The sequence below is a fragment of the Schistocerca serialis genome, chromosome 5 (genome assembly GCF_023864345.2).
Source record: "Schistocerca serialis cubense isolate TAMUIC-IGC-003099 chromosome 5, iqSchSeri2.2, whole genome shotgun sequence".
Taxonomy (NCBI): domain Eukaryota; kingdom Metazoa; phylum Arthropoda; class Insecta; order Orthoptera; family Acrididae; genus Schistocerca; species Schistocerca serialis.
In genome coordinates this window covers 380,168,900-380,188,128 of record NC_064642.1, presented here as the reverse complement: position 1 = coordinate 380,188,128, position 19,229 = coordinate 380,168,900, and the positions used below count along the sequence as shown (strand labels likewise).

At 41.5% G+C, this 19,229-nt stretch overlaps 1 protein-coding gene across 1 annotated transcript in view; it reads right to left on the bottom strand.

The window, feature by feature from the left end:
• Positions 1-18,961, bottom strand: part of LOC126481953 (gustatory and odorant receptor 24) — a 73,624-nt gene extending 54,663 nt beyond the window's left edge. The window contains exons 1-2 of the mRNA XM_050105912.1: positions 18,755-18,961; positions 10,797-11,054 (exon numbers count right to left, since the gene is read on the bottom strand). Coding sequence (XP_049961869.1) covers positions 10,797-11,054; positions 18,755-18,961 — 465 coding nt within the window. The remainder of the gene's footprint in view (positions 1-10,796; positions 11,055-18,754) is intronic.
• Positions 18,962-19,229: the final 268 nt, after the last annotated feature.

Below are 19,229 nucleotides of genomic sequence, written 5' to 3'. Positions count from 1 at the left end.
TAGTCTTCAACAAAATATATTAAGATGAAAACTTTTCCTGTTGAATCTTATGTATACTCATCACTGTTACGACTTACACAGCACTCCATGAGTATGCTCACGACTGTCAGCAGGTCCAGAATGCAGATGAAGCAATTCTACTGCAGTTTCTTCCAGAGGTGCCAGGGACCGCATGTTTGCACACAAATCCCATAACTTGTGAGAGTGGAGACGGTGTACAATAAAGTCCAGAATGCGTTGAGAACAGCCGAATTTGGTGGCTAAGATACCAACATAAGTGCTCCTAAAACCATAGTAATACGACTGACTTTTATACCACAGTTAATTATAATGCGCTGTAATAGTTCTTAAAGACGTGTGGTTGATCTGGTGCAGCTGGTAGGCTACTATTAGTTGTAGTCGTGCATTCATTCCATAGATTCTAACAGTGGGTCCCATGGTGAATTCAGCAACCTAACAGCAGTAGATTTCTACTATAGATAGAAATAAGTTCCCAACTAGCTGCAGTAGTTGTAAATTCATATAAATTCTCAAGTAGCTGTGCCACATCCACCACACACTTTATTATTCTTTAACTGATACTGCTTTTTGGTCTGATAAAAATTTGACATCGATGTAGATGAAAAATTAAGCTCCAATCAGCCTTCCTATTAACAGAAAGTGATCTAATGTCTGGACTAACATTGTGTTTTTAAATGATTTTTCAGCGATTCTTCAAATAAAATGTAGACTGCAAATGTTTTTTTATCCAATATTACCAGTCGATTTAAAAATATTGGCAGGTGAAGAATCTGAAGGTGTGAAAGATATGTGAAAGGTTCTCATATTCTTAACCAATTGGCGGGATAGTGGGCCTTATCTTTGTGAACGTACTTGCTTCCATAGGATTTCTAAATCATTTTTTGATGAATGTATCCATCTTCCCTTCGATGGAGGTGAATGTGCAGATCTTTTACGTTCAGTTGATGTGATGTAGAACAACTGCACGTACACATGAAGAAATTCTATAAACTCACTAAGTTGTAGGACATTGAGATATGTTTGTACTGTAGTTTAGTGAAATATTTGTGTTATTTAAGGTCGAGGGGAGATTAATTTTGTGAAGGCTACCTGGAAATGTTCTTGAGGACAATATTATGGAAATGGAAGAGGAGGTAGAAGAAGATGAAATGGGAGATATGATACTGCGTGAAAAGTTTGACAGAGCACAAGGCTCCGGGAGTAGACAACATTCCATTGGAACTACTGATAGCCTTGGGAGAGCCGGCCCTGACAAAACTCTACTACCTGGTGAGCAAGGTGTATGAGACAGGCGAAATACCCTCAGACTTCAAGAAGAATATAATAATTCCAATCCCAAAGAAAGCAGGTGCTGACAGATGTGAAAATTACCGAACTATCAGTTTAATAAGTCGCAGCTGCAAAATACTAAAGCGAATTCTTTACAGACGAATGGAAAAACCGGTAGAAGCCGACCTCGGAGAAGATCATTTTGCATTCCATAGAAATGTTGGAACATGTGAGGTAATACTGACCTTACGATTTATCTTATAAGAAAGATTAAGGAAAGGGAAACCTACGTTTCTAGCATTTGTGGACTTAGAGAGAGCTTTTGACAATGTTGACTGGAATACTCTCTTTCAAATTCTAAAGGTGGCAGGGGTAAAATACAGGGAGCGAAAGGCTGTTTACAATTTGTACAGAAACCAGATGGCAGTTATAAGAGTCGACGGGCATGAAAGGAAAGCAGTGGTTGGGGAGGGAGTGAGACAGGGTTGTAGCCTATCCCCGCTGTTATTCAATCTTTATATTGAGCAAGCAGTAAAGGAAACAAAAGAAAAATTCGGAGTAGGAATTAAAATCCATGGAGAAGAAATAAAAACTTTGAGGTTCGCCGATGACATTGTAATTCTGTCAGAGACAGCAAAGGACCTGGAAGAGCAGCTGAATGGAATGGACAGTGTCTTGAAAGGAGGATATAAGATGAACATCAACAAATGCAAAACGAGGATAATTGAATGTAGCCGAATTAAATCGGGTGATGCTGCGGGAATTAGATTAGGAAATTAGACGCTTAAAGTAGTAAATGAGTTTGGCTATTTGTGGAGCAAAATAACTCACGATGATCGAAGTAGAGTGGATACGAAATGTAGACCGGCAATGGCAAGGAAAGCGTTTCTGAAGAAGAGAAATTTGTTAACATCGAGTATAGATTTAAGTGTCAGGTAGTCGTTTCTGAAAGTATTTGTATGGAGTGTAGCCCTGTATGGAAGCGAAACGTGGACGATAATTAGTTTGGACAAGAAGAGAATAGAAGCTTTCGAAATGTGGTGCTACAGAAGAATGCTGAAGATTAGATGGGTAGATCATATAACTAATGAGGAGGTATTGAACAGAATTGGAGAAGAGAAATTTGTGGCACAAGTTGACTAGAGGAAGGGATCGGTTGGTAGGACATATTCTGAGGCATCAAGGGGTCACCAATTTAGTATTGGAGGGCAGCGTAGAGGGTAAAAATCGTAGAGGGAGACCAAGAGATGACTACACTAAACAGATTCAGGAGGATGTAGGATTCAGTAGGTACTGGGAGATGAAGAAGCTTGCACAGGATAGAGTAGCATGGAGAGCTGCATCAAACGAGTCTGTGGACTGAAGACCACAACAACATTAACCTGGAAATATTTCAGACAAAGTTTGACCTATGAATATTTTACATTAAGTGGGAAAATGGTGGGTAAATTGAATTATTTGTGCACTGAACACTGGAGGCTACATAACACTTCACTCCATACATCTAAATGTTAGAGTGAAGTTGTAACAAATGGTCTCTTAAACAGTAACAAATCGCCCCAAACTCTAAAAAAATTAGCGATCGGGAGGATACTAGTGTAGTGTGCATCATTCTAAGTTTAGAATTCAAGATGGCTGTCCGAGAGGACTCTCTGTAACATCATCAATGACATCAAAATCCAAGATGGCGATTGAAAATTGTGGACCTTGGGATACAGGTGGAGCCTGCAATGTTTCCAGTCAAAAAATGTTCTTGTAGTTTCTGTGGCACTGAAATTGTCTATTCTCCACCACTCACCCTCAGCATATACTCATGGGGCGAACTCAGCAGACATGTTCAGTACACCATAGTGGAAGACAGATGATCACAATGCATCATCAGAGATCTCCAGACAGAAAACACTAAGTCATACAGTTAACTGTAAGAATTAAACCACGATTCTTTGTGTCATTGTTTAATACTATTGTCATTCATGAATTGTGTGTGTGTGTGTGTGTGTGTGTGTGTGTTTTAATATTTCACCATTTTCATTTATTTCTCCCTCATCACAATGGGTCCAAACATATCTGATGCATTGTCTGATATATCAGAGCTGCTTCAGAAATCAGGTCAGCACACAGACTCCGTTATGCAACATTTGATATATTGGAGCAGGAAACAGAATTCTTTCCAGACTTCAAGTTTCCAATAAATCCAACATATGCACTGACTGTCGCCCCACTGGCATCGGCACTGCATAGTGCATCTGACAGACTGGAACAGAAATCACATCAGGTAGACTTGTTTCCAGACTTTGAGTTTCCACTGTCACCAACACCTGTCAACTCACCACCAAGGTATAGCATAGCGCTACTATGAAAGTGGTGTTACTCTTGGCAGTGCACGAGTTGAATTCGAGTGACAGCAAACACACCATTGAAGGCTTGTCCTCTAATCATAAGTTCAACAATGCGTTTAATTTTGAAAATCCAACATTTAGTGACAATAAATTAGTGTTTTCAGACTATGAATGGTATCAATTACGTCTGAAATCAACACAAATAACTTCAATGTTCAACACTGAAACGCTTACAGTGTTACTAGATTGTCATACAATGTGTTGTTGGGGGCTATCCAAGATCTGTTAAAATATACATTGAAAATATCGTACTGTGCCCTTACTTTCAGGAATTTATAATCATAAACTTGATGTAGTCTAGCTCAGCCATCTACTTTGTGATATATAAGCATCTTGGGTGGTGGGAGTATGTATGTAAGTAGTTTTTGGAGACGTTTGGCACGCATTTACAAATCTTACCCATCAGGACACATCACAGGAAGTTTTTGTTAGTAATTTTGATGCAGCTGTGTTTACGTATGCAGTATGTATAATGCATCAGCATTATGACTACCTGATGTTTTCCTTATTTGTATATCCCATAATGTAACATTATAGGAGCTGAGAATACTAATGGGTTTAGAATTTCCCGCTATTTTAAACTTAGAGAAAGTGATTAGACAGCTGTATAGGCTGGCATAGAATCCAAGGAACCGCCATCTTGGATTCTATCGTCATAAATGCTGCCCCAGTATCACAGGGACCACAATCTCCGATTCTAACGCCATATAGGCTGACACAGTATGCCCAGATGAATTTATTTGGCTATTTACCATAATTCTGAAGTTTAACTACTTTAAATTTAATGGGGACATTTATTCCCAACAAGAAGGTCTCAGTATGGGGAGCTCAATATCGGAAATTCTGGCAGACATCTTCATTAATTATTTAGAAAACAAATTCTTTGCTCAAAATCCTGTGCTAGCGGACAAATTTGTGTACTACTGAGGTACGTAGATGACACACTGCTGCTAATACAGGGTAGCGATGATGTCATCAACACCATAGTAGCCTTATTTAATAATTTGCATCAGTCAATTAAATTACATGTGAGACCGAAATAAGTAAGTCTATTACTTTTCTATATCTATCAATTCGAAATGAAAATAGCAGGCACACATTTGGTATATTTTGTAAAGAGAGTTGTACCGATGGCATTATGGATTTTACTTGAAACCACCCAGTTCAACGTAAAAAGGTGTTTTTAATTTTGCTATCAATCGGTTGTTTAAAATTCCGCTGTCAAAAGATGAGGAAATGGCAACAATAAGCCACATTGCAAAAGTAAATAACTATCCATGGGACTTTGTAGATGCTATATATAAGAACATAGCTAATAAACACAAAGATAGGATGACGCTTTACAAAAATAATACGATTTCTAAAGAACATAGTAAGTTTGTCAGCTTACCTTACTACGGAAAAATGAGCACTAGGATTGCAACTATCCTTAGAAAATACGATATGACAGTGTCTGTTGGTACCAAAAATAACTTGGGATGTATTTTTCAAAACTCTGTAGACGTAAAAAAACATGTTTCATTCATCTGGAGTTTATAAAATTGATTGCCCAGACTGTAGGGCCTGTTATGTTGGCCCAACAGGAAGGAGGCTGGAAATTAGGTTTGGGGAACACGTCGCATTGGGAAGAAAAGATACCATGGAAAAATAGAGTACTGCGGCACATTTGCGTACAACAAAACATAAGGTGTCGACTTTGACAACCAATGTGAGGTTGCTGCATAAGTGTGAGAAGGGCGGGTTCCTCGACCTCCTGGAAGAGCTCTAAATCTTCTACCATCACAAAAATACTGGCCGCAACCTGAGTAATGATCAGGTTGTTGTAAAAAATGCACTATTCTGGAAGTTGTTCGAGGGCTTGTTGCTGGGAACTGGTGCAGGGTTTGACCCAGGGGGAACGAGGTAACACCTTTTCTTTTCTTTATTGTTATTTTGAAACCTGTATTAAAGGCAGGCCTGCAGCAGCATACGACGCCGCTCTTTGGCCGCAGAGAAACACAAATATACAAATGAAGATATTTAGAGAAAAAACATGGTGGGCATATAAACGGAGACAAACACTTTTTAAAATACAAGGTGCCGTTCACGGGTGTAGAGTCCAAGATAAAATTGTTCAGACACTTGGACACAAACAGAGACGAAAATTGTCACACATGAACGTAGGTGCACAAAACGAATAACACTGAACCACTTAAGCACAAAACGACGGCACACACAGAACACGAGGCGTTGATCTCCGGCGCGCGAATGTTCACTAAGCGTGTATGAGTCCGGTGACCTGCCAAGAGAGGAGGAGGGGGAGTGGGAGAGGGAGAGGGGAGAGCAGATGCTATGGGCAGGGGAGATAGGGGGAAGGGAGGAAGGGGGAGGGGAAGCCCGGGGGAAGAGGGGTGGATGGAGGGGATGGGGGAAAAGGAAAGAGAAGGGAGGGAGGGTGCCTAAAGAAAATGACACAGGAAGTGGGAGGGGGGAGGATCAAAGTTGATAGGAGGGTAGATGGAGGGGAGGAGGACATCATCAGGGAGGGGGAGCTGGCGGAAACTACCTTGGGAGAGGGTGAGGAGGGTGGAGAGATGGGGACCGGGTGGGACGTGGGAATACAGGCGCGGCAGCGGGCAGGGGTGGGAGAGGATGGGTGAGACAAGTGGATGAGGAGGATCGAGTTTGTAGGAGGTGTACAGGATCCGTATCCTTTCAAGTAAAAGGAGGAGGTGGGGGAAGGGGATGAGATCATACAGGATCCGCATGGGGGAGGGGAGACGGATGCGATAGGCTAGGCGGAGAGCATGGTGTTCAAGGATTTGGAGGGATTTATAAAAGGTAGGGGGGTGGAGATCCAGGCCGGATGGGCATAACAAAGGATAGGGCGGATGAGGGATTTATAGGTGTGGAGGATGGTGGAGGGATCCAGACCCCACATACGGCCGGAAAGGAGCTTGAGGAGACGGAGTCGGGAGTGTGCCTTGGCTTGGATTGGCTGGAGATGGTGAGTCCAGGAGAGGCGACGGTCGAGGGTGACGCCAAGGTACTTAAGGGTGGGAGTGAGGGCAATAGGACGGCCATAGATGGTGAGATAGAAATCAAGGAGGCGGAGGGAAGGGGTGGTTTTGTCTACAATGATCGCCTGGGTTTTGGAGGGATTGACTTTGAGCAACCACTGGTTGCACCAAGCGGTGAACCGGTCAAGATGGGATTGTAGAAGGTGTTGGGAGCACTGCAGGGTGGGGGCAAGGGCAAGGAAGGCGGTGTCTTCAGCAAACTGGAGGAGGTGGACGGGGGGTGACGGCGGCGGCATGTCCGCCGTATACAAAAGGTACAGAAGTGGGGAGAGGACGGAGCCTCGGGGCACACCGGCAGAGGGAAAAAACGTGTAGGAGTCAGTGTTATAGATGGTGACGTAGGAAGGACGGTAGGAGAGAAAGGAGCCGATCAGACGGACGTAGTTAATGGGAAGAGCGAAGGTTTGGAGCTTGAAGAGGAGACCAGAATGCCATATGCGGTCATAAGCTCGTTCGAGGTCCAGGGAGACGAAGATTGTGGAGCGACGAGAATTAAGCTGGTCAGAAAGGAGATGAGTAAGGTGAAGGAGAAGATCGTCAGAAGAGAAGGACGGCCGAAAGCCACACTAGGTAACGGGAAGGAGGCGGTGCTGGCAGAGATGCTGGTGGATGCGGCGGGTGAGGATAGATTCCAGGACCTTGCTGAAGACCGAGGTAAGGCTGATGGGACAGTAGAAGGAGATGGCGGACGGCGGTTTGCCAGGTTTAAGGAACATCAGGATATGGGAGGTTTTCCACAGGTTGGGGTAGTAACCAGTGGACAGGACTACATTGTAGAGGCTGGCCAGGGTGGAGAGGAAAGAGACAGGAGCTTCACAAAGGTGATGGTAGGTGACACGATCGACACCAGGAGCGGTGTTGCGTTTCATGCGGAGTGTAGCAATGAGATCCTGTGTAGTGACAGGGGCATTGAGTTCCGTGTGTGCAATGTTGTCCAAGTACTGGAAACCAGGAGCGAGGGGAGGGACAGACGTGTCAGTTCGATCGCAGACATCCGGGAAGAGGGAGTAATCGAACTGGGGATCATCGGGGATGGAAAAGACATCAGAGAGGTAAGAAGCAAAGTGATTGGCCTTACTAATGGAGTCAGGGAAGGGGTTATCATCATTGAGAAGAGGATAGTAGGGGGAGGGTTTACTTCCGGTAAGGCGATGGAAGGCTGACCAGAACTTGGACGAGTTGATAGGTAGGATAGCATTTGAACGGGTGCATGTCTGTCGCCAGTCCCGGCGTTTCTTAGCCGTGAGCAAATTACGAATGTGTCGCTGGAGTTGCCGGTGGCGTCGTAGTGTGTCCGGGTCACGCGTGCGGAGGAAGGCACGGTAGAGACGGTGGGATTCACGGAGGAGGAGGACGGCCTGTGGTGGTAAGGTAGGACGGTGGGGGTGGACGGCGACAGTAGGGACTTGGGCCTCCACGGCCTCAGACAAGGTCTGCTGGAGAAAGGAGGTGGCATGGGTTACATCGTCAGGATGGTGGTACGTGAAGGGGTGGCTATCGACCTGGGTGGAAAGGGTATCCTGGTAGGCATTCCAGTTGGCACGGGAATAGTCATGGTTGTACTTAGGGGGAGGGTCATTACAAGGGTCAGGGCAGGGACGACAACCGTCTGAAATGGTGAGGAGGACAGGGAGATGGTCGCTACCAATAGGCTCCAGGACATTCACCATTATGCGGCCAAGGAGGTTGGGGGAGGAAAGGATAACATCAGGAGTGGAGTTGGATTCGGGATGGGTGTGCTGGGGGATGGGGATGAGGTCGCCTTGAGGGGAGGAGAGGAACCGATGCCACCGCCGTAACTGGGCGGCGGAACGACTATGGATGTTGAGGTCGGCGGCGATCACGTAGGAGGAGAAGGTACGGTCAATGTGGGAGAGGAAGTCGTAGGGAATAGGGGCGTTAGGGCGGACATAGATGGTGGCGCAGGTAACGGTAAGGCCGGGGAAGAAGAGACTAAGGATCAGGTGTTTGGTGGGGTCGGGAAGGAGAGGTTGGAGCCGAACGGGGATCTGGCGGTGGTGACCAATGGGAGGTAACACCTACCGTCTTGCCAATATGTAGCAACCATCTGTGTTATACTATACGAGTACGATGAGTATAATTCTGAACCAACAGAACTTTTTCCATGATATGTTAGGTTAGATGCATAAACAGTATTATTAACAGCAATTCCATATATTGGTTGTTTTACATTTACAAGGAAAATCGGCTTTAAGGAAGAAAGAGATTAGCACCCTCTATATCTATAGCGGAACAGCCAAATTGTAATAACCATGCATCTGACTGATGTTTGGCGCCATCTATGAACTATTTAGTGAATATGACGAGCAATATACTTATTGTTTTTTAATAAAGGGAGATATAATATAAAAATAAATATATTTAAGCCATATCAACCAATAGATGTGTACAGCATGTGTCTTCCAGTGTTTTATAAATTTAAAAAATGTTTTTAAAAATTAAAAAAGTTTTATCCACCTGGCATAGTTTAAATGTTTTAATAATAATAACGGATTCACAAGGAGTGAACTTGGAAATTTTGTAACTTGATGGTAAATATGAAATAAGTCAGACGACAATGCAAGAATTTTACTTATGGTCCATTTTATGTAATTAAATTTGAAGTGGTTTACTTCCATTGAGGTTTACATGTAGTTCACATAGATGGCGCCCTGTAACCAACCTATGTGTTCTCCACACAGACAGCCTTCCACAAACATTAGTATTCAATGAACTGTGGATGAAGCCCGACCAACAGGCATTACATGCATTAATCAAAAATGATAGTGATATGTAATATACAAACCATATGAGTTAAGCCATTAATTGCAACTTTTTTATGACATCATCTAACGATATACCTGTTGTATTCTTAGCATTGAGAATGGCTAGTTTCTAGCTGAAATCTAGATCTGCCAATAAAATTTCAAAAGGACGACTGATAGCTGAAATCTATTTTTTACAAATACTGCATGATGTAACTGATGATGTCATAGGGGATGGGGAGAGGAAATGTGGCAATTGTGCAGGGTGTCCCAGAACACACTCAGCTGTACTATTGCCAACAATGGGCTGAACCACAGTAGTGTTCGGAAGTGCTCCTGTCATAGTGCTTTCTTGTGAGCCACAGTGCTCTGTAGTTACAGAAGAAAGTTGTGCTATCGTGATCCGGTTAACACCCGAATAGAGCCTGAGACAACCAGGGTGCAAAATGAAGTCACGCATCCGCTTTGGAAACAGACAGGCAATTTAGAATTTCCTTGAAAAATGTCATCGTTCCTCATCCCATAATTCACATTTACCTTTTTGGGTATGGGATAACGATTTAATAAAGTAATGTTCGTGATCCTAAACGTTAAAATACTTACGTTTGAACCTTTACGACCAAGTCATTATTGAACAGTCATTGATCTGACGAGAACTACAAGGAGGAATATTACTACAAACCGAAAGGAATGTTGTACTCTTGTTTGTCAGGATGGCATGTCCAGTGATTATGCACCGGGTAGCTGTTGCTATGACATATAAGCAGTTTACACTCATTCAAAATCTTGTAAAGCCTGAAATTACCATTTGTAATCATTCATTCCAGATCTCAATGTTGTTCAAGTATCTCCAAGGTGATGACGAAGATGTTTCGTTTGTGGGCAGCTCAACTGCGCAGTCATCAGTGCCCCTGCAAAGTCCCAATTCGATCACAGTCCAATTTTTTACACGGTCCAATCTGCTTTTTGTCATGAATGATGATGATGATAATGATGAAATGATGAGGGCAACGCAGATACCCAGTCCCTGGGCAGAGAAAATCCCCAACCATGCCGGGAATCGTACCCAGGACCCCGTGATCCAGAGGCACCAACGCTAGCCACTAGACCACAAGCTGCGGACATCTTTATGGTGAATATGATTTTGGCTCTACAGGTTGGAAAGACATTGTTTGTCCTACCATTGATGAACACCCAGTAAGTTTTATAGTACATTGTAGCTATGTCAATTGCACCGACAAGAGCATAGAAAATAAATTTCTGATCTCACAAGATCTACTTACCAACTTCAGACAATCCTTTATTAGCTGTGACGATCGACAGATGGCAATGCACTGCAGCAGCCACACCGTGCCGTGGTAGACCAGCATGCTGATTGTGAGAGTGTACGCCACAGCCAGACTTGTCTGCACTAAATTGAATACAAACAGCTCTGCCATAACTACCAGGAAAGTGACTACCGGCACCGCCATTGTTAAGAACATTGACAGGCGCCACAGGCTGAGTTTCAGTTGTGTCCCTGTGGTTCTCAAAAACATCTCCTGAAACAAAAGAAGCTGAAATTAGAAATGGAACAAACCAACTCTCTTTGCGGATGACATACACTATAATTACAAGCAAAACACTGTATCTCCTCTTGAGGGTCGGTTCAAGTACATTTTTTCGCAGTAGCGATACATCATGTGGCAGCTTCCTCTCCCTCCCCCCTTTCCCTCAGACGATAGTTTCCTTCCCTTGGACTCTTGCCAAGAAATTAAAAAGGAACCTAAATTTTGTGATCGTGTAAACAGGTTGCTTCCTTTCAAAATAAGTACTACACAGGCATTCGTCTGCAACATAAATAAATTTCTGATTGATGATGGAATTTAATTTAATATTTAATTATAAAATTTCTGGTTGCCATTCCTATGCTAAATATCAAAAGAAGAAATTATTCATTTCCTTTTAAGATAATAGCTAACATCTTAACATCTTAGTGAAAGCAGAAAGTATTTAGACTAATTGTATTCTTCTAACTTCAATAAAATTGTGCTATCTATTAAACTGAGTGGAAAGGAGGAAAATGTAAACTTTTTGTTATTTTTTTAGTTTAATACTGGAACTTTTAATTCTATAATTTACGAACTACTTCACATTCCATTTGGGAAAAGTGAGTCAGAACTACAAAAAATATCTAATTTTAAACTGACATGTTAAACACAAGACCCTGTTAAACAGCGTGGGTTGTATGTTACATGTGAAGAAAACGCACCAGTATGTAGCTAAGTTTCAGAGAATTTGCCATGAAAGTAGGTGAGCATTGATAAACATCATCAATATGTGTGCAACTGAAGAAAACACTAATTTTTGTGAGATATGAAACAGAAATGTTCTATTATTAAAGTCACGTAAAATTCCTAGAGTTGTTCAGTATATATACTGACTATTTTTCCGTTGGATACTAACATTATGGTGAAAATTTTCTAGCCTTTAACTTAACAAACTCTTTCAAAATAGAATCTAAACCTAGTCCCTTCAATGTATCGCTTTCAATAGCTGAAACTGATAGTCAACGCAACCATTCTTAGGACAGGATTGACTCTGGGTAGTCCACTCATCGCAAGAAAAATTAGGGGAAAAATTCGTGTGCTCGCAAATGAGTGTAATGAATAACATACTAAAAATCCTGATATGATGGGTTGTGAGCGTAGGAATGGGAAGGGGCATTCAAAGATCATACACACTGCTGCAACTGAGCTGCTTTTCTCACAGTAAGGCCCAGAATGATTGATGGCGTTACGGTTGGTATTCTAGCATGACAATATTAAAATTTAGGGTGACTTTGAAAGTGTGTAGTTTAAAGTATAGCAATCCATGTTTCTTACCTACATGAATGTACATTTGTACTATTCACTAAGGTACTCGTATTTCATCGTAATGTTATGAAGTCGCCAACGTGTAACTGGATATTTGACATAATCAGTTGAAGGCAGCAAACGTTTTGTACTGTAGTATAAAGTTAATCTCCTAGCATGGGGTCAGTATAGTGTTTGACTCACTTGCTTTTCTACAATTTGCTGTAAAATGGCGACGTATGAGCTGCAATGTCATGTAATCTCCATAGTGCTTTAGCAGTAGATGACAAACGTTACCGTACAACAGTGGATGGATGAATGGGGAGCTCACTGACACTGCTTTTTGCAAGCATAAGCCGTTGTCATTGCCAATATCGTGGGAATAACATTTTTTTACTATGGTAACTGTCGTCGACAAGTGCACTTTAAGCTGTAAGTCAGATGGGAAGTAGTGCCCAAGTGTGTTTTGCTAAGTTATAGAACCAGTTAATTTATTTTTTTAGGAATTAAATGCGTGGTATTAAGACCGAACTGCACTTGTCAACTAACTTATGACTCATTCTTGTAGTGCCAATAAGCGAGCTGCATCTGTTTTTATAGGTAATATAGACAATTTAGTTAGACAGTCTAAAATGGATCTTCACAAATGGTGCTTCACGTATAAGTTTATCAGTAGTGGCAGCACGTGAACATGTGTATTTTTTAAATCTTATAGAGCACTTAAACTACAACAGTAGCGCTATATGTGTTATGTGCTCAAAATTTACATATTTTGTGAAATAATAGAATTTTACTTTTGTGAAAAGTTCAGTTTCTCGTTCACAATCAGAGGTCTGTAATTATACTTGCATGTTATGATAATCAGTGTGATTCGTATTCAAAATCCTTACTTATTTTGGTAAATTTATTTCAGTGGCGAAGAGATATCGACCTTTCGTCTCTATCTTTGGCTACGTTTCACCTCTGCCTTGTTCCATTAGTGTCTCTCGGTATGTTTTTCGTAGTATCTAAACATTTCACTTTGTTTCTAACGAAGTTATACATTTAAAGTGTTACACTGCAATAAAGATATCATAAAAACACTTTATTTCCATTCTGTAATGGTGCTTGGTCAGTTCATTTCACTGTGGCTATGTTATGTGTTCTTTACATGTCATGTTATGGAGAATTACGACTAAATTTTTGGTATTACTCAGTAGTTGATTATTGAAAATATAGACTGTAAACGTTTAGAGATCCTTAGCTCCATGGGACTGATAACCTCAGATGTTAAGTCCCAGAGTGCTCAGAGCCATTTGAATCTTAGCTCCATAACTTCCATTGGAAAATGTTGCATCCTTTCTCAAAAGTCGTTTTCGTACATAACCGTGATTAGGTCTAAATCATTTGTGATAAAAAGAAACAACTGAAAAGCGATAGCATCGATCATATTTCTCTAGAGCAGAACTCTCTAAAGTACTGAAGGGGACTAGGAAATGCCGTTAAGGTCCTAGCCCCGATAAGGGTAAACTCCTGATCTACACCTCCACGCCGTAGAGAGTGGGCAATGTCACATCATGTGATGGCTAACGCAGACAGGCACCGAGGGATGACTGGGATAAGTCATCACCAAAGCATTTGCTGGGCAGGGCACCCTCTTGCCCTGGAAATGAGAAATCATTTCCAAAGGCGGAAGAACAAGCTGATGCTCAACGGCATAGGATGTGGAGGACAAGGGGAAAACACCACATTAAAGAACTACGGTTATCCAAAGCACCAGCAGTAAACCATGCCAGTATCTTCTGTAAAATTTTCCGGAGATAAATAGTCCCTAATCGGATCTCCGTGTGATACAGACAAGTTGAAGGAAAAGAATCCCAATTTTAACATAGCAACTTGGAAAGTGAGAACATTGCTTCAGTGTAGCAAACTAGAAAGCCTAAAACTTGAAATGGAACGAGTTTAAATCGGCAGCCTAGGCATATCGGAGACGAGGTGCCCCAACCAGGTGATTTCTGGTCTGAAGAATACAGATTCATTCACACCGGAACTGACCAAGATAGGCCAGGAATAGGAGTTGGAATGATTTTGAGGAAAAACTGTGACTCGCGTCTCAAGGGATATGTGTAATATAGCTCTCGAATAATACTAGTCAAACTTGAAACTAAACCAAAGGTCACTGTGATAACACAAGTATACCTGCCAATATCCAAAGAAGAAGATGCAGTCGTTGACGAAATATATACGAAGAAATAAGTAATGCGATGAGAAATGTTAAGGGAGATGAAAACCTGGTTGCCATGGGGGACGGGAATGCGATTGTGGCTGAAGAACCGGAGGAAGGAATAAGGAACTGTTGGCAAATAAGGACTTAGAAGAAAAAATGAAAGAGGTATCGACTAACCGAGTTCTTCTCGAGGCACCAGTTACTTGTTGCCAACACACTTTTCAACATCATAAACGAAGAAGATAAACACGTAAGGCCCCTGGAGACCTCAGGAGACAGCAGATTGATTACATTCTAGTGAAAGCACGTTCTAGGAACGAGGTAAAAGATGGGAGGAGCTATCCATCTGCAGACATAGGGAGTGACCATAGCCTGGTCCTGATGAAAAGTTCACTCAGATTCAAATGTCTGAAGAAGAAGATAGTAAAACTTAAATTGAACTAGAAAAACTGAAAACCGAGGGACTGGCAAAGTGATATACTCACGAAACAGACAACCTAGCTAAAATTTTCTACATGGTGGAGTAAATGAAGACTGGGATCAAACTGAACTTGGTATATGCAAAGCAGCAGAAAAGATAGGTGGAAAAACTAAACCAAAAAACAAGAGGAAATGGATTACAGCAGATGTTATTGAGCTTACAGAAAACAGGAGATTATACAAAAATGCAACTGATGAACAAGGAAAGAAATTTAGTCAGTAGAGAAGCTAGGAAAGAAAAGAAAATTTTTTGAGGAAATGTGCAGGGAAGTGGAAGAAAATATGGAAAACGGAAGAACTGATTTAGCCTACAGAACAGCAACTAAATTTTTTTACAACCGTAAAACAACACTCTCAGGCACAATATAAATTAAAGAGGGGAAAATGGTGATTGGTGAAGACATGTTGAAAAAACGGAGAGGATACATAGAGGTGTTGTATGCCAGAACACCTCTTTCGGAGGAAATAATAGGAAGAGAAGAGCAAGTAGATGAAGATGACAAGGGAGATGACATTCTGCAAGAAGAATTTGACAAATCTCTAAAAGAATTTCGGGACAATAAAGCAACGGGTATTGATGAAATCCATGCAGAACTAATAAAGAATTCTGGTGACAGCATGAAAACTATGCTACTTAAACTTATTTGGTCCATCTATAAAACAGGGGTGATACCGACAGACTTTCAGAAATACATTATTTTTCCTATACCAAAGAAGGCAGCAGCTACAAAATGTGAACAGTACGGTACTTCAAGCCTAAAATCACATGCATCAAAAATTCTCATAAAAATAATTTTGAAGAGAAGGTGGAGGATGTGCTGAGTGAAGATCAGTTTGATTTCAGAAGGAGATAGGAAACAAGAGAAGCGATTCTGGCACTGAGGCTCCAAAAGCAATTACAGAAAAATAAACCAACTTATATTGCCTTTGTAGACCTGTAAAAGGCGTTTCATAACGTTATCTGGCAAGAGACGTTCAGAGTGCTGAGGAAAAGTGGAATGAAGTGCAAAGACATTCGTGTGATTTCTCAGATTCTATAAGAATGAGGTGGCAGAGATTAGGAACTGTCACCAGGAACAAGAAGCAAATATTAGAAAAGGCGAAGACAAGGATGTACTCTCTCTCGTCTTACATTCAACGCTTAGCTCCAGAAAGCTATAGACAAAGTTCCAGAAACCACTGAGGTGGGGATCAAAATTAATGGGCAGAAGATAGACATGCAGATGATGTTTCTATAGTCACGGAGACAAAAGAAGATCTAGGGGAAGTCCTCAGAACAATGGAAAGGATTCTATGCAATCAGTATGGAATGCGAATGGACAATAAAAAGACTAAAGTGATGGTATGCAGTACAGAAGCAGAATATGAACCTCTTAGAATGTGAATTGAAATAGAGGAGCTGGAAGTGATAGAGGAATTGACCGACTTGGGAAGCAGGATCACAAGGGATGGTAGAAGCCGGAAAGAAATTGCGACAGAATACAACAGGCCAAAATTGCATTTAATCTGAGGAGGAACTTACTCAGCATCAAGAACATCAGTCCGAAAATAATGAAACGTATCATGAAAGCTTTCGTCTGGAGTGTAGCCCTATACGGATGTGAAACTTGGACAATGGGAAGAGAAGAGAGAAGATGGCTAGAGGCACTGGAGATGTGATGCTACGGAAGGATGATGAAGATCAGCTGGAGAGACAAAGTAATAAATGAAGAGGTATTTAGAAGAGTACACGAAACCAGATCTCTGTGGAGGCACATCCAAACAAGAAGAGACAAACTTGTAGGGCACACACTACGACACAACATCATTGGAACAATAGCAGAAGGAGCTACTGAGGGAAGGAATCGCCCGGGGCGACCAAGGATATCATACATGCAACAGATCGTGAATGACGATAGATGTAACACTTACCCTTAGGGTTGAACACTAAAAGAAGAAGAAGTGCAGAACATGAAACAATGCCTTTTTCGCCCCTAAATTTGTGCTTCCTAAGGTCAAACATCAGTGAAAAATCTGTAAAAACTTCAGGTGCTACGAGTTCTTTCTATGAACACCAACCAAAAAATACCATTATAACACATGACACAAGCAGCGTATGTGTATGTGTGCCCTGCTGATGTATTTTTCTGAAAAGACGTGGAAACAACACTAACATAAACATAGCGTTGCTGACGTATTTTTGCAGACATTTCAGACACTAAATTGACATAGTGACAGTGAGCAAGAATCATAGAATCATATAGGTGGCAAAATAATTTGGCTGTCCATTGTGCCTTATACCAAATGTAGGCATAAAAATGGGATTAACTGCTTTCTTCCATCAGCTGCCAATAATTCAGACTGCCTGTCTGTTTGAGCTCTTGTCCGTATAGCAATAGCAAATATGTACTTCGTCCAATTATAGGCTTGGTCAGGCTAGTTTGGTACATCGCCCCGTTTAGGTCTAAACATAAAGTTTTACTGTTTGTTTAGCATGTTATTTTTGGCCACATGTATTTTCTCACAACTTAAGGATGGAAATGGCACAGGCACACTTAATTTGAGAGTTTACAATCATGTTTTAGGCAGCAACTTTGATGGATATGTGTGTGTGGAAAATAACATTGTGACACATGACAAGTGCCATAGTACAGTTTAGATGTGGGAAATATGTAAACTGAGGAGCAGTTGTGCCTTTCACCATGTAAAGTACAGAGATCAAACTTTGCACAATCACAAATGCTGCTTAACCTGTAACTTCATGGCATAAACAAGGTATGTAGGGTGTGCAAATGTGTGCACGTGCGAATGTGTGTGTGTGTGTGGGTGGGTGGGGGGGGGGAGTAGGTGGGTGGGTGGGTTTTCTGGCATATTTTAGATGTGGAAATACTGCAAGTTACACCCTTTACGAAAATTTGAACCAAGTTCAAGAGAATCTTATGAATTTTTTTAACATGGCACAATTTTAAATAGTTCAAGTGAAGGTTGCATACTTTTTTTTAAATGGAAATACTGTGTATTTCTGAACATGGCGGCTACATACTGCTTGACCCGTTTCATTTTAATGGCTGCTAAAATACTGCACTGTGATTGGCTGTTTCGTGGTAAAATACAGCAATGTGATGGGAAGAGAGGGGCGTGACTTACGAAGATCGTAGTTTATGACTTTACAGATACAACGGTATGATTTGTCACAAGGTAGATAAGGGGGGAGTGGCTTGTCTCATTATGGATGAAAGCCCATAGCTTGCAGTCAACTTGGATTTTTGTATTTTCTATCACTGTCAGAAACTACAGCGCTGCGACAGCAGTGCCAACTAGCTGCGGAAACTTGAACTATGGATCAGAATATACACAGCCATACCACAGAACCGTTTTTTTCCCATTACATTCGCGGATCTAATGCAGGAAGAATGGTGAAATACTTCAGTGAGTGCTGTAATAAGTCTAATTTTATATTTGACATCCTTAAGGAAGCAATACACTTAGAAATTTGGCATCTGTACGTATTCGTATCAAACATTTTCCAGTAGAGAAAAAGGCATTGTACTTCTGTCAGGTGTTAGCTGATTCATAAGATCTGTAGGTAGACATTTTATATAGCAGTCCAGATTTCAGGATTTTTCTTTCAATTGTAATCATTCTTTTTCACATTTCGTAAATAATCAAGGTGCAACAAGCTTAATTTCAGTGATACACGGCGAACAAGCTCACACAAGGCACACCAGAAAAGAAGAAGTACCTGAAATTCCACCCAGCTCTTCAAAAGCGCGACTACCTTCTTCACCTCGAACCAGTAGCACGGGTGCAAGAATAAGCTCGGCACGAGGGACACAAGGAAGGCCGTTATGTAAATGCTGCCGTCGTCATTGTCTCGGTACCTTTGTAGGTGCGCGATCACGTAGCCAGCGACAGAGATCGCCAAGCCAGACACCACCAGGTAACACATCATCGAGTACACGAAGATGCCAGAAGTTGGTCGGAACGAAGGGTTCGCTGTGAGTACAGAAAGTACACGTGTGATTACTCTCCTGTGTCTCAGAGTGTGTCACCTCTCGCTTACAATGGTTGAAAAATGACTTTTTTAAAATTTCATCTGTATGAGGGACAGTCATAAAGTTCATATTACACAATAAAATTTTTTAATTTATTACAACAACAACAGCAAATTTATAATTACACCATTTTACAATACATTTGCCCTTTTTTTCATACCC